Source organism: Leucoraja erinacea, chromosome 11, assembly GCF_028641065.1.
Source record: "Leucoraja erinacea ecotype New England chromosome 11, Leri_hhj_1, whole genome shotgun sequence".
NCBI lineage: Eukaryota > Metazoa > Chordata > Chondrichthyes > Rajiformes > Rajidae > Leucoraja > Leucoraja erinaceus.
The window spans coordinates 29,384,913-29,401,286 of NC_073387.1; the positions used below are offsets into that span (position 1 = coordinate 29,384,913).

The 16,374-nt window shown below is 40.7% G+C and overlaps 1 protein-coding gene across 2 annotated transcripts; it reads left to right on the forward strand.

Annotated features, from left to right (window-relative positions):
• Window positions 1–1,159: 1,159 nt before the first annotated feature.
• On the forward strand, window positions 1,160–15,963 carry LOC129701629 (gastrotropin-like). 2 transcript variants are annotated; one of them, XM_055642946.1, is made up of 5 exons: window positions 1,160–1,308; window positions 10,213–10,283; window positions 14,692–14,864; window positions 15,316–15,405; window positions 15,514–15,963. In XM_055642946.1, the coding sequence occupies exons 2-5, from the start codon at window positions 10,217–10,219 to the stop codon at window positions 15,565–15,567; spliced, it is 384 nt and encodes a 127-aa protein (XP_055498921.1). In that variant the 5' UTR covers window positions 1,160–1,308; window positions 10,213–10,216; the 3' UTR covers window positions 15,568–15,963. The 2 variants fall into 2 exon arrangements, with proteins under 2 accessions (XP_055498921.1, XP_055498922.1); XM_055642947.1 differs by lacking the exon at window positions 1,160–1,308 and adding an exon at window positions 7,107–7,157.
• Window positions 15,964–16,374: the final 411 nt, after the last annotated feature.

Sequence of the window (16,374 nt, forward strand, 5' to 3'; positions counted from 1 at the left end):
GCCTTGATTGTGTCCATCCAATCTCCATATTCCACTTCCCTTCATGACAGACTTCCACTGCCCACCGGTCTCCACATTCAATGGATCATTTTCTTGCAGTCCTTTAATTTACTTTTATCTCCAGCATGATGCTAAAATGAAACACATTATCATCCTTCTGTTGAACAGTCAAAGGAGAGCATTCCTTGTACATCAGCCCAAGCACCTTCTTCCCTTTCCACACAATTGCAGAAAGTGCAAAATCTGTTTTTTTCCCTCTGCCGTTACCACTGCCCAGGGCCTCTAAAACTAGAGACTGCAAGTGCTGGGAATTAATATTTCAGTAATACTAACTTACACCCACTCTAAACCCATCCTTTGGTTGCTATCATAATGTCATTATATTTTACTTTTCAACATATTTATTTACTGTTTAATCTTTGCTGTTTTCCTCCCTGCTAATGATCTTCCCTTTTGCCCTTTCCTTCTCTCCGTTTCCTAGTTAATTTTTGAAACCTCACTGATTTATTTCCAGTTCAAATGAAAGATCATCAACCAGAAACATGAAAGAATCATGGCATTGTAACAGAATGGGAGGAGGCCATTCAGCCCAGGCCGGCACTCCCCAAGAGCATTCCCGTAAGTTCCATTTCACAGCATTTCCCCATGGGGAAAGTTCCACCCTCAAGCATTGTTTTGAAAGCAACGGTGTTTTAATTTTCCACCCTTCTGTCAGAACGCGAGTTTTCCCTGCATGGCACACATTTTTCTCTTGTTATCCTATTTTCTTTACCAATCATTTCGAATCCATCTTCTTTGTTCCTCAGCCCTTCTAAACAGCGTCCCAGAAATTCAACCAGTGCTTTTTCAGCGCTATACTATTAAAAATACACATTGAATGCAAGGAAATAGGATAACAAGCACTACTACTTTTATGTACAAGGACATCATTTTGATAGTCCTTTTAAAGAGTTTGGTTGAATGTGACCGAGACGAACAGTGCATTTTATCATTCATATATTTACTGCTGAATTTGTGACTTCTGATACAGTTGAGCTAATTTCCCTCGGTTCTAATCTCTTACAATAGCTTTAGTTCTCCTAACGCATGAAACATTCCCATTGCCCATTTCAAATAAACAAGTGGATAAACGTAATCTTAAAGGTTCCATGGCGTAACGGAAGTGAAGCTATGGGGCCCGGAGTCAGTGGGTTGGGCCGGAGAGGTGATCACCGAGATATCAGCGGAACACTGTGAGGCAAAGATCTTATAGCAGCTCTGCTCTAAGATCTTTGCTGTGAGGTCTGAAGCCCATCCCGAGTCGCCTGGGTGAGTGAACGCCGCTCTCTTGCTGTCAATGTTGAGGGTTAAGTCGGTGAGATGAAGTTCTTCCTTTCGAGTTGCTGTGAAAGAACAGCGTTGGCAGGAAGCTGCCTTAAAAATGCATTGAACTGAGGGAGCGAGTCTTTTCGTGACGACATAGCAAAGACAAGCCCCCAAGAATCCGTTTTGTGCGAATTTGCAATTCATTTTATGTTGCTTAATAATTGAACCTTAAAGGTTGTGTTTGGGGTAGAGTTTAAATCACGTGTAGTTAATGACCGGACCGCTGAGTAAAACCCAACTCCTACCATCATCGTCATTCGATTGCAATCGGAATCAAAGATCCGCAACAGGAGGGACAGGGATATGAGACAGCCACCCAGCATCTCAAGCGGAAAATGACTGCAAAATGAATGCAGCAAGTTGAGCAACATTTGTGAGGGTAAAGGAACTGTCGATGTTTTGGGTAGAGAGAACCACTCTCCCCAGATGCTGCTCGACCCACTGAGTTCATCTGGCTGTTAGTATTTTTCTCTCCAGAACCCAGCATCTCTTCACTCTGAGTCTTCACTCGGATTAAGCTCTGTACTCTCACCATTGGCCCCTCCATACCCAATTATGTGCAGCTGAAGCCTCTTATGATCCTTATTCACTGGACACAGCACCAAACAAACCTTTCAGCCCATCAAGTCCTCCACACTAACTATCAAGCGCCCATTCACACTCATCCCATTTTATTCTCACATTCCTGTCAACTTCTCACAAATTCTACATAGATAAATACTGGGGTAAATGTATGGTGGTAATTAACTTTGTTATCCGCTTAATGTGTTTAGGATGTGTGCTGCCCCCAGCCATTCACAAGTGGAAGTGCAGACATCACAATGTACCAAAAGTCAGGATTGGATCATAAAACAGAGGAGCCATAGGCTATTTGGCCCATCTAGTCTGCTTCGCCATTCGATCATGGCTGATCTATTTTACTTCGGAGTCACGTGAGTGACTACGTGAAGAAGAACCCCGCCAGGATGAATGCGTGTCATATCGCTACACGCATTGCAACGAGTCACAGCAGGGGGAACGACGTTCCCCTTAGCAGCAGAATGTAAAAGCCGGGAACAGCAGGTAAGGAGACTCTGCATTCTTTCCACTTACTATTATCACAGGTGGAGGCATGGACAGATCCAAGAAAAACAAGAAGGCTGCGAAAAAGCTGGTGGGGGAGAACCGCAGAGTTGCGGGCAGCCAGCAGCGGCCAACGGCGCAGCAATCTCCCGCAATGGCAACAGCTGTGCTCAACTTCGCCCCCGCACCGGCCAAATCAACACCGCGGCTGAGCGGTAAAGCGAAGCAAAAAACTGACAGAGTCGTTGACTCCGATGAGTCCGACTTTGAACAGCCGCGAGCGGCCAGTGCTTGTGCGCATTGGGGCCGGTTGGAGCGGCTTGCGTGAGCTGCCAGTGCCCGAGAGCATTGGAGCCGGTTGGAGCGGCTTGAGGAACAGGAGTAGCCGTGAGTGGCCAATGCCCGAGAGCATTGGGGCCGGTGAGTGGCCAATGCCCGAGAGCGTTGGAGCCGGTTGGAGCGGCTTGAGGAACAGGAGTAGCCGTGAGTGGCCAATGCCCGAGAGCATTGGAGCTGGTTGGAGCGGCTGATGGAGCAAATGCTCCAAAGTGACAAGCTCCGGGAGATGGAGACTAGTTACAGTGGGCAGCTAGTAAGTCCTACAGCAGTACCTTTTGTAGGGCTGCACAGTGTTTCTTCCTCATCAGAGGGGAGTACGGGGGGGTCAATTCTGGGCTGACCCTGAAGAGGGGTGTGCAGAACATACTCCTAGTGCGCATGGGGTGCAAGAAAACAAAACAAATGTTGGATATGGTGTCCCAGTTCATTCTACCTGACCAAACTGGGAAAACCTGGAACCTAAAATAGCTGCAAGTATCGACTACATGTCTTTCAATCAGCTACAAGAACAGGCATTATTGGACACCCCAGCAAGACACTTACCACCAGGGAACTGCAAATCACTGAATGTTCCCAGTGTATTTGGAAACATGTCGGAGCATCAATCAGAGCCAGGGACTTGAAACTACAAAAAGTTCTGAAAGTCCTAACAGCGGGAATTACAGCTTTCGCCCACACAATAAACGAAAAAGACATGACACAAGATCAGCAGGATGCACTGGCTTTATTTTGCAACTCCCAATACGAGTTAAATAGTATTAGGAAGAGCGCCATCCAACCAGCTTTAGACCCCAAATTTGCAGGCCTGTGCAAACCCAGAACCTCCAAATCACCAATATTACTATTTGGAGGTGACTTATCCAAACAGGTAAAAGAACTTGACGAAGAGGCTAAAACCCTGGGGCTCATTAAAGCAACGTCTAAAAACTACTCCGGCCAGAAACAGCACCCCTACGCACCCACCAGTCGGACAAGACAAACTGGTGAAAGCTCGAAGGCCAGGTACACTCAACATCGGTCTTTTTTAGGCCATGGCCCAGACCGGCCTTCCTGGAAAATGCGCAAACCTCCATCACCGACCCAACTACAGACCCAGACACCGGCGCCTCAACGTCCACGGAGGATACCGAAAAAGTAATAAACCTACCACTGGTAACCATGGAGGTAGGTGGGTCTGGTTCCTTACGAATTGAAGGGAGCATGGAGGTTGGTGGGAGATTACACTTCTATCTGGATGTATGGAATAAGTTAACTACCGACACTTATATTTTAAGCAGTATCCAGGGATATACCATAGAATTTATACAAAAACATAACCCTCCAGTTCAGCATGTACCTAACCGAATGTTCGTGCTTACAGGCAAAGAAAAATCAAAAGCACACGCTGAACTACAGCGGCTTTATAAAAAAGGAGTAATTGAGAAAACCCAACACGAATCACAGGAATTTGTGTCCAATATCTTTATCAAAAACAAGAAAGAAGGTGGTTGCCGCATCATCATAGATTTGACTAATTTTAATACTTTCGTACAATATATTCATTTCAAGATTGAAACCTTACCCATAAGATACAGTACCCATAAGAGGTGACCACAGATGTTATTTAAAATTCAACTGGATGGGTCAGCACTGGCAGTACAGGGCACTACCTAATGAGCTAACATCAGCCCCCAGGCTGTTCACTAAAATTTTGAAACCAGCCCTAGCGTTTCTGCGGAAACAAATCTAGATGACATACTTATTGTGGGCAAAACTTTGGAATTGGCTAAACAAACGGTAACAGCCACAAAACAATTATTTGAAAAACTGGGGTTTATCATCCATCCAGTTAAATCTAAATTAACGCCTTCAACCACAATGGATTATCTGGGGTTCACCATTAACTCATTTCACATGTCAGTGCCGAAAGAAAAGGTTACAGCCTTAATAGAGGCTTGCAGCAAAATCATTGACATCAGTAAACCATCCATCAGATTGGTAGCAAGAATAATTGGCAAAATAGTGGCTGCGTTTCCAGCCACACAATTCGGACCTTTACATTGTCAAAATTTACAGAGGGCTAAAATACAAACACTCAAAATGAATGGTGGTCATTTTGACAGACCAATGAAGCTACCAACAGAGGCCATAATGGAACTAAAATGGTGGAAAGAACATTGGGCATTGTTCCAATCCAACCATTATCAGCAACCCGTCTATGGTACTACAAACTGATGCCAGTGCACTTGGTTGGGGTGCTACCAATTACATCTCCAGCTGTGGAGGGAGATGGAATGCACAGGAGGCATCATTATTACAAACACTAGGCATAAACTACCTGGAAATGTTAGGTGCATTCCATGGCCTTAAGTCATATTGTTCTGGGTAGCATATATCAACCATATGGGTGGAAACAAATCGACATCATGTGACAATCTGGCCAACACAATTTGGCAATGGTGTATCCAGAGAGATATTTGGATATCAGCTACCTACTTACCAGGTAAATTAGATTTAGTGGCAGACACCAGGTCACGCAAATTCAATGAAAACACCGAATGGATGTTGGATAAATAAGTATTTGCTGAAATTACAGCATGGTATGGAACACCAGATATTGATCTATTCGCATCCAGGCTCAATCACCAGTTATCGAACTATGTTTCATGGGAACCAGACCCTGGGGCAGCGGCAACAGGTGCATTTTCGCTGCATTGGGGGAAAATTGTTTATTTATGCATTCCCTCCTTTCTGCCTCATCAGTCGGGTAGTAAGGAAAATACAGCAAGACTCTGCGTCTGGTATTTTGATCGTACCCGATTGGCGTACTCAACCATGGTTCCCGGTGATACTCGACATGGTATTAGAACCATGCATCACCATCCATCATAGACCTAATTTACTGGTTCATCCCGTAACAAGGGAAAGTCACCCATGTCATAATTATATAAACCTATTAATTTGTAGAGTTTGAAAGCACCTCTACTACACCTGAGACTGACGGACCGAACAGTGGATATTATTTCAGCGGCCCACAGACAGTCCACCAAAAAACAGTACTTTGTGTACATCAAGAAATGGGAAATGCACTGTCACAACAATAACATCACCCACAGATCTATGAACATCCCGTCTTCTGGAATTCCTGGCAAGCCTCCATTACGATGAGGGGCTCAGTTATAGTGCCATCAACTGCGCCAGAAGTGTTCTGTCAACATACCTGTGGCAAGGAACAGAGCGGCATTCTGTTGGGACACACCCCCTGGAAACAACTCATGAGGGGCATTTTTAATGTTAGTCCCCCAAGAACCAGGTACTCCCAAATATGGGATGTGAGCATTGTACTGACCATGTTAAGAAACTGGTCTCCAGCTACAGCTCTGTCCCTACAGATACTGACTATGAAAACAGTCATGCTGATGGCCTTGGTCTCGGCACAAAGGGTCCAGTCGCTACAGGAACTAAGGCTGGACAACATGACTACTTCATCTGGAAATTTAACTTTTCAAATCAATGAATTAGTCAAACGGAACAGACAGGGGTCAGCAGGCCTAAAAATAGAATTCAGGGCCTACCCGACAGATGATCGTCTCTGTATTGTAACACACTTGCTATTATATATGGAGATTATATACTAAGATCATCAGAGGCAAAGAAATGGCACTTTTAATCAGCTACAAACACCCACGCAAAAAAAATGACAGGCCAGACCATCTCGAGATGGCTAAAACAGGTCCTAATAAAGGCTGGAGTAGACACTAACATTTTAAAATCTCATTCCACCAGGGCTGCAGCTACATGGGCAGCTATGAAGTTGGATGTTCCTATGGATCAAATCCTCAAGGCAGCAGGATGGTCAACGGAGAAAACTTTCCAACGATTTTATAACAAACCAGTAATTGAACCTGGAACATTTGCAGAAACAATTTTAAGTTCTGTAATATAATCTTACCCCATAAATAGGGGCTATAATTTGGTGTTAATAAATTTATCGTTGTTTTTCAATATCGTATTGATGTCTAATAATGTTAACACTATTCTCCCCATAATCAAGGCAGATGTGATGCATGGACTCGTTTCCACGGCATGGAATCACAGAGCTTTAAAATCTTCACGTAGTCACTCGCGTGACTCCGAAGTAAAATAGTAAGATTAAACGAGAACTTACCAGTTTGAAGTTTAATCATTATTTTATGAGGAGTATGTTGAGGGAATACGTGCCCTCCGCTCCCACCCTTGATCATATACTCAACTGGTATCTCCTTCTCTAAACCTACTATGTTTAGTCATTACAGTCATCTGTGATATCACACCGCTGCTTTGAAGAATGACACGCATGCGTCCTGGCGGGGTTCTTCTTCACGTATTCCCTCAACGTACTCCTCATAAAATAATGATCAAACTTCGAACTGGTAAGTTCTCGTTTAATCTTACTATTTTTCCTTCTCAACCCCATTCTGCCTTCTCCCCATAACCCTGGATGCCCTTACTAATTAAGTTACTAATCTCCATTTCAAAAGTACCCATTGACGGCCTCCACATGGCTCTCTGGAGCTTTGAGGATGCAGTTCTACAAACGTTTCCATTGTACTCTCCTGTGGAGAAGCAGAAAATTCTAAATTAAGAAAACCTAAATAATAATGTTCATTGGAACAGTGAATATTACAGGATAATTATTGAAAATGTTTACAGACAGGAATTTCATTTTTGTATTTTTACCATTATATCTTTTTGGTGCAGATAATATCCATTCAAAAGTATAATCATTTTCATCTTGTGAAGTAGCTGAATCTTTTAAATGATAAGCCATCATCTGACACACACCAGCTACTTTGCTATTGTGGGATTTATGATGTATTTTCAGTTAAAAAAAAGTTAATGAATACACAAAAATAAACAAAGGATGAGACCAGCCAAGTAATTAACAAAGATCAAGAATTACAAAGTTCATTCTGTTATCCAACTATCAATATCTTAAATCTCACTTTAATTTTTTAGACATTTAAAATTGTGAAGCAGTTCCTTTTCTAGATTTCCTCCTCCACAAAATAAAACTCTTCAATTTCACATCACACCTGGGGGCTTCTTGAGAACATTGTTAAATTAATGTTAAAGGTGCAAATTTTTCATTGCCCTCTGATGTGAGTGTGATATGGATTGACATTGAAGGCAACTGGAATAAGCTGGGATATCTCACACATGGCAACCATTTCATTATTCATAAGATTCATAATAACTTTACATTCTGCCCATTGCTGCATCAGATTGCTTCATAAACGATTCCAGTGTTTTGACCTCTGCTATCCTAACTGGATGTTTATTTTAAGTGCTGATCGTTTATGGTTGAAAAGAACCTCCTGCCATTTGACTTTTTTGTTATCTTGGTCTATTTTATCTGTTTATTTTTAAATAGTACTTGAATAATATTGATAATATTTGAATTATCCTGCATTTTAATAAAGCACATCTCCTCGTCAACACAACTTTTGAAAATTCTTATTATCTCTAAATTCCTCACAGCTCTAAAAATTCTTGTGAATTTTGTTATCAAGATATTGCTTAATGCTCAATCAGCAAAACTCCACTCAGCAACTGAGGCGTGGTCTGACCAGAACACTGAACTGTTCGATGATAACTTCCTTATATTCTAAAATTTGACTACCTGCTTCAATTTTCCATTGACTTTCTTTATCGTTTGTCAATGAAAATTCTCAGGACAGGATTGACCCCAAGACTACTATAGTTCACTATCACATGCAAATTGAACAAACAATTTTCAATGTTATTTCCAATAACTTAAGTACATTATTTCTCAAAGTACCGAAGTAAACCTATTCAGTCAGTTTTGTTATTTTTCTTGAATATGAACATTAAAGAGTCTGGTTACTAATCTATGGCATCTCCCCAGTGTCCATGGGTGCTCTTAATGGTTAGCAGTGTCTCACCATTTCCTTGTTAGACTCTTAATATTCAAATCAATAATTTCCACCATTAACAAAGTATTTGTTTCAAATCATTTCTTTATGATTGGGACAAACCTTTCATTTATATTGAATTCTGTAACTTTGCCTGGATATTGTTTTGGGAAGGAAGGTATGTTGAAGGTGATTTGATGAAAGTAATACAGGTAGTTCTGCTATAACATGTGTTTCCAAAGGACAAAATGAATTTAGGGAAGTGATGATTTAGGGAACTTTATTTGAATTACATGGGCCAAATTGATTATAATGTGATTTTGATTGGGAACTAAAGACTCACTTAAAGTTTTATTTAGAAATTAACAACCAGGCAAAAAAGCTGTCTCGGATTTTAACAATACAGGGGGGAAAAAGCATGTTTCCCCGTGGTAATCGAACACCATTATCTTTAAGAACATAGCTGCTACTTTAACCGAGCGTTGCCAATGAAAATGATAAGCAGTCACTTGCATTAACATTTGCTCAACAACAATACCTTGTTAAATAGTGTAATATAGGCTCTTTTGTATTTTAGCTTGCAGTAGCAAAAAATAATTTATTGGTATTGAAAAGATCTTTATTTTTGAAAATCCCACAGGAAAAAAAGTCTGTTATCGCAAATCTGAAGCACTCAAGCCCCTAACTTGTTTCCCCCATTGACACGATTGTCGTTAGAGGTTTATGCAGTCTCTTTACGTCTGGTCAGCTATGGGAGGGACTCAACAGTGGTAGTTAGCAAATCTAAATTGGTCAGTTGGAGGAACACTGTGATCAGAAGGTTGTTACTTTAGGAAGGTTACCTAGATAGGTAAGTACTTGAGTACAATTTTATTTAATACCTGTTTGGGAGTCAGTGTAGATCACTATGAACAGGAATTATGTCTGAACAGACTTGGCATGAATTAGGATTAGGATTTGCAATACACCCATCCATATTCCTTACTAAGTGTCTGAAAGCTTTAGAAAAGACTAAAATTGCATGCCTTGTGAAAGGCCAGTTTTGTGGCTCTAACAATTGTAACAAAGTGAATGTCCACAAACAAAAAATAATTTATGTGAACTTAAAACACGAGGTTATCAATGACTGTTTCCAAAAGCCAAAAAGGCAACCATTCAACACTCCTTCCTGAATCATTTCCATTCTTTTTGATTACCTGATTGTCTGTTGTCCCCATAAAGAGAGATTCAAAGCATCAAATCATGTATGAAAGCAATTTTCACTCTTTTCTTAATTTCATTGGAATTCCTACCCATACTTCAGTGCTCATCCTTGAGATTCTGACAGAGCAAACTAGGTGCTTTGATTCTCGGTGCTAAGAGAGTTAAGAACCTTTGTCGGCCACACTCCACCTTAATGAAATAGTTTAATAACCAATGTTGATTGATTTATGGTCTAGCTCGTGATTTATCATAAGGTGCAGTGGGAGTATTCAGACACTGACTATATCACAATGTGCTGACTGCCTTCACTGTCACCACACTTATTAAATCTTTGATTCTCTTTTTGTAGCAAAATGAACTTCAGTGGCAAGTATACATTTGTGAATCAGGAAAACTATGAAGAATTTATGAAGGCTTTGGGTAAGAGATCCTTTGTGATGATACCATTACCATCAATTGAATCAAACATATTGATCAAACGATGTGAGCATTCTGTCCTTTTCAATTTTTAAACAAGTACCACAACATATGCAAGAAGGCGTGAAATTTGTGCTCGGCTGATATTATTGAAAAAGCGATGTACTTCGTTTAGGAAAGATAAAATGCTTTTCTTACTAAGTCGTGACCTAGTTATCCAGTCAGTAATTTGTATTTACAAGGAACTGCATATGCTAAAAGACACAAAGTGCAGGAGTAATTAAGCAGATCAGGCAGCATATCTGGAGAATGTGGGTAGGTGACATTTGAGTCGGGACACTTCTTCAGACTTATCCTTGAAAAGCAAAATATGTAGGAAGGAACTGCACTTGCTAGTTTAAACCAACGATAGATACAAAAAGTTCTTCAGCTCAAATCCCAATCTGTGCGGATTTAGTTTATCTTTGATACATGACAATTGGCTTGCATGCTTCAGTCCAGAAGGAGTAAATTTAGCCAAGGTTTTTAAGCAGCTATCTTTCTCACGCTAAGAAGATATGTGTTTCAATTGGATGTGAAATGCATCAAGCATTTCATGAGTGTTTAATTGTTTATCAGGATGTGAATAATGCATTAGAGTGCATTGTCAATACGTTTCTGCTCTCAGCAAGAGAGAAAGCAACAGTAATGGATAAAAGATAGTCACTGCGACTTCTTTCAGAAACAACTGGTTAATAAATCTGGTCCAGGAGGATCATTACTATTTATTAACCTCATTACCTATACAAAAAATTGGGAAATGAAATTAAACGAGTAGTTAAATTGAAGAGAAGTGCACGTGTTAGGCTGAATAGTTTCCTTCCATGCGTTGCATCTGAGTGAGCAAAAACTGAAATTTAATTAACGTCAAAATATTCAGAAAGTACAGGTCAGTTCCACAGAGCAGTGTATTTCATCTCTACATTAATTTAGCAAAATGGTTTTGTTAAGCAGTGTGTACCTTTCCAAAAAAACACCAAATCTGCCAAACTTAGGAAAATTTTGGACCTTTCTTCAGATGGAATTGTTGTTTGGTCAATTTCCTTGCACAAATGCTACCTGACTCATTGGGTTCATAGAGTCACACGGTACGGAAACCGGCCCATTAGCCCAACTTATCCATGCCAACCAACCAAGATGCCCCAGCCGCATCTATGCTAATCCTACCTGCCTGTTTTTGTCCCATTTCTTTCTAAATATTTCCCATCCATGCAACTGTCCAAATTTATTTTAAACATTGTTATCATACCTGTCTTGACTACTTCCTCTGGCAGCTCATTCCCTATACCCACCACCCTCTGTGTGGAAAAGCTGCTCAACAGGTTCCAATTAAATCTATCCCCTCTCACCTTAAATTGTGTTCTGATTCTTAATTTCCCTAATCTGGGTTAAAGACTGTGAATTCACCCTATCTATTCCTCTCATGATTTTATACACCACTATAGGATCATCCTATTGTTTCCTGCACTCCAAGGATTGAAGTTGAAGCCTGCATAACCTCACCCTAGAGCTCAGGCCCTCAAGTCCTGGTAACATTCTCATAAATCTTCTCTGCACTCTTTTCAATTGAACACCATCATTCCTATAGCATGGTGTTTTGTTCAACTATAACTTAACATCCCAACTTTTATACTCAATATGTAGAAACAAAGAGCTGCAGATGCTGGTTTATACCAAAAAATAGATTAGATTAGATTAGATACTTTTATTGTCAAAGGTGACAAGTCACAGTGAGATGCTTTGTTTTATATACCTACGCATACAAATAGTAAAAGGGCGCAGACAAAGTTACGAAGTACCTTTTTTATTGCCCCAGAGGTCGCCCCCAACCCCTCCCGTGCCCAGTCTTATTAGATCTCGGCACCCCCCCTCCCCCCATGCCAGGTCCCCCCCCCCCCCCCCCCCCCCTTTTTGTTCTCAATGGCCCTCCACTCCGGATCCCCCTTTGTCCTCGGCAGCCCTCCTGTGCGACATCAGGACCCCAGGCTTCCTGACCCTGGACCCTGCAGTCTCTTGTGTCTCCATCTAAAAATGTTTAATTTTCTGAACTTCTTTCTTTCATTCTTAATCGCATTTACTTGCTTCTGACCTTGACAGCTGACGAAGCGGGAGGCACAATTTTGCTGGCTCTTAAAGGGCATTTGGTGTGTGGGGAGGGCAGCACAAGACGTGCTGCCCCTGAGGCCACATCGCAGCAATCAGGGTGCTTCAAACTAACAATGTAGGCCCTCTACATTCATAACAGGCAAACACGGCATCCAGATTGCCCAGTACTGGATACTTGCATCACCAGTCAGGGAAACATTTCATTTTCTGCCATGTCAACTGTTCCATGAAGAAAGTTTTTAAAATAGCACACGGCAGAATAAATTAATAATTCAATATGAGAAGTCAGTAACCAATTCCACTTATTTGATCTCGAGGAGGAATTCAATATAATCAAATTTTAATAAAGTCATACTGGCTGCCTTATTTTGGTCACTTTTTCTAGCAAGAAATGTCTATATTTTTAACTTCATTTATAAAGCCCCTGAAGCCTTGATTTATAGAGACACTGCCATTTACTATGAACTGTATAATAATAAGGCCTAATATAAAACCTGTTCACTTAGAACCAACGACATGGAGTGTGACTCAAAATACTCTTGGGGTTTATAACAAGATGAACCAATATCAGTGAGACGTGTCATCCTTAGAGTAATGGCAGGTCTGGGCATGTTATTCTAAGTTGAATAAAAAAACATCTTTAGTTTGCACACACTGTCCTAAACAAATTCTACCTTATAAGCGATTCAAGCTTCAAAAGTCACAGATGTCCTTAATGTAATATTAACCCTGTAAACATATTTGTAATAATATCAAGCACACATTCATCACTCAACCCATATTTCCATCAAAATTCTCTCCTTCCTTGGTGTTACTTTTTCTTCTTTTCTCTTTTCTCTTTGCCCCATCTTTTCTGTGCTTGCATTTGTGTCCCCACCTCTGTTCTTCGCTTCCAATCTCTCTCCTCATCTCTCTGTACCTTGCCCATCTCTTCATCAACATGTGTACATTGTTCAAGATATTATTTTGCCTTTGCATACATGGAGGTTTTCGTAGTTTTATTTTAGATCCAAATGGCTGATTTATTTAATCCTTCCTTATTTACAGTATTTCTTACAGCTAATCCACTTTAATTACATCCAACACTAGAGGGCCTAGCTGTAAATTGAGAGGGGTAAAGTATAATGGAGATGTGCGGAACAACTTTTTTTTTCCACAGGGAGTGATAGGGGCCTGGAACACATTGCCAGGAGTGGTGGTGGAGACGCATACGATCGTGACAATTAAGATACATTTAGGTAGGCACATGGAAGTACAAGGAATAGAGGATATGTATAGACATGACTTTAACTTGGCATCATGTTCGGCACAAACATTGTGGGCCTAAGGGGCCATTCCTGTGTTGTACTGTTCTATGTTCTAATTGAAACTAAACGTGACAAGGGCAGTTTATTAGGTTTTGAATAGGCCAGTAATCATCAGTATACTGGTGGTTTAGATGGAGGTTCAATTGCCTAATCCACTGGATCCTTTGTTCTCGGTGTGGACTCGCATACATGGGCGAGACCAAGTGCAGACTGGGCGATCATTTTGCTGAACACCTGCGCTCCTTCTTGGCATACGTGAGCTCCCGGTAGCCAAGCATTTTAACTTCCCTTCCCATGCTGACCTTTCTGTCCTGGGCCTCCTCCACTGTCAGACTGAGGCCACACGCAAATTGGAGGAACACCACCTCATATTTTGCTTGGGCAGCTTACAATCCAGCGGTATGAATATTGATTCCTCTAATTTCATGCAGCCCCTGCAACCCCTCTCTCTCCACCCCTCCCCCACCCCAGTCATCCTGCTGGTCCAACTATTCCCATCCATATATCCCTTCGGTACCACCTCTTTCACAGCCAACAATGGATCATCGTGAGCTCCACCTTTCCTTGGTCGGCAATGGCGGCTCTGATTTGTTCTGAACCTTTTCATACCTCGAGTTTTCCTCTCCCCTCAGTCTGAAGAAGAATCTTGACCCGAAACGTCATCCTTTCCTTTTCTCCAGTGATGCCGCCTGACCCGCAGAGTTACTCCAGCATTTTGTGTCTATCTTTGGTGTAAACCAGCATCTGCTGTTCCTTCGTACACATAACTATTTATCTATGCTCATTTTAGATTTAGTCATTAGCTCTTCAAAACTGTTGGAAGTTGTTATTTCTAACACAATTAAAATGTTCTAAAGACCACCTGCAAGAAAACTAACCTATGAAAATGAATGAGGAACTTCAGTTGTATTATTCATCGTAGGACTTTGTGTTCATTTGATGCATTATTCATGATGCAGGTGTGCCTGAAGATTGCATCGAACAGGGGAAGAATGTGAAGTTTGACACAGAGATTGCCCAGAATGGTGATGGATTTACATGGTCTCAAATTTATCCATGTCATACTACAACCAATCAATTTACTGTCGGGAAGGAATCAGAATTTGAGATGCTGAATTGTGAAAAAGCTAAGGTAAAGCTGAAAAAATGAATTTCACTGTTGCTTCAATTTTGTATTAATCTTTAATATTTGGAATTCCATGCACTTCCATTATCCGTTTGAATTAAGTTTGTGAGCTGAGCATTGAGGATAAATTATATCAATGATTTGCACTTTTGAGTACTCCTAGAGTGTCCCACATTCAGTTCTCTTAATTTAGGGATAGCCGGAATGTCATTGGGGGTGGTTCTGAAAAGTTCATTGCTTTCTTGTGGAATTTAGTCGGGTTGAGGTGAGGTGCCGAGATACATCTAAAGGGAAGCTGTGTAGGTGCATGAAAAAGGAAAGTATAGCACGTTTACTGATGAGTTCGCTGCAGATAGTTGGGAGGAAGCTCAGATGGAATCTATGATGGCATACATTATTTAGGATGAATCAGCTGTTCCTATTATGCAAATTAAAAATCCCTTTTGCTTTTCTTCAGATTGCTGTAAAACTCGAAGGAGGAAAACTCATTATGAATTTTCCCAAGTATACTCATACAGTTGAGATTGAAGGAGGCAAACTGATTGAAGTGAGTGGCTGGTTTAAACATTTATAATTTAAATTCCATTTTCATAAAAAGATTGTTTTGCTGTATGAACTTATAAGCTTATTGTCACAAACCTTTTTTTTTAAACAGACTGCAGTGTCCGGTGAGATCACTTTAAAAAGACTCCACACAAAAAAAACTTAAAAAGATGAAGCCAGGATCATGGCAGATGACAGCACAACACTGCAGTAAAACACAATTCAGGATACTGATTATTTGTTCCATGGAAAGGACCACAGGTTAAGATTTGCTATTAAAAAAATAATCATCAGCATTTTTTATATTGCTTGCATTTAGTAATTCCAGACAAATAAAGAGAATTAAATCTATGTGACATTAATGCTAAATTTCTGCCCTGAAATCATATCCTCATATATCGTTATTCCTTGAGGATGGAATATGCTTTCTTGCTATCCTAGTTGCACTATTCATTCAGTGGAAGAATACCATAATGAGTGAAATATGTTCAATGTGCAGGTGTAGGCAGGTTTAATCAGCTACCATGTATGAATGCATAAATAAATCAAATTAATTGTGGAATCTTCTCATGTCTTCTGTAATTTTATCCAAAGCTACCGTCATTCAGTCCAAATGCAATGGTGTTGTGTATGGCTCATACAAGTTCTATCAACTGATAGCAACGTATTTTGTAAATCATAGATCACAGAACAGTGTTGTTATTCAGTCACCCTCAGGAGTCTGCAGATTACATTTGTTAATAATACAATCATTAACTATTCTCATTTTACAAACTACATTCAGAGTAAACACTAAATAAAGTTGTGGCGGCACAGTAGCACAGCGGTAAAGCTGCTGTCCCACAACAGCCAGAGAGCCAGGTTCAATCCTAACTAGGGGTACCAGACATATTATCTCGCTCACAGATGCTGCGTGTGGCATTTTGCGCAGCTTAGAGTTGGGATCGATCTTGACTACGGGTGCGGTCAGTGC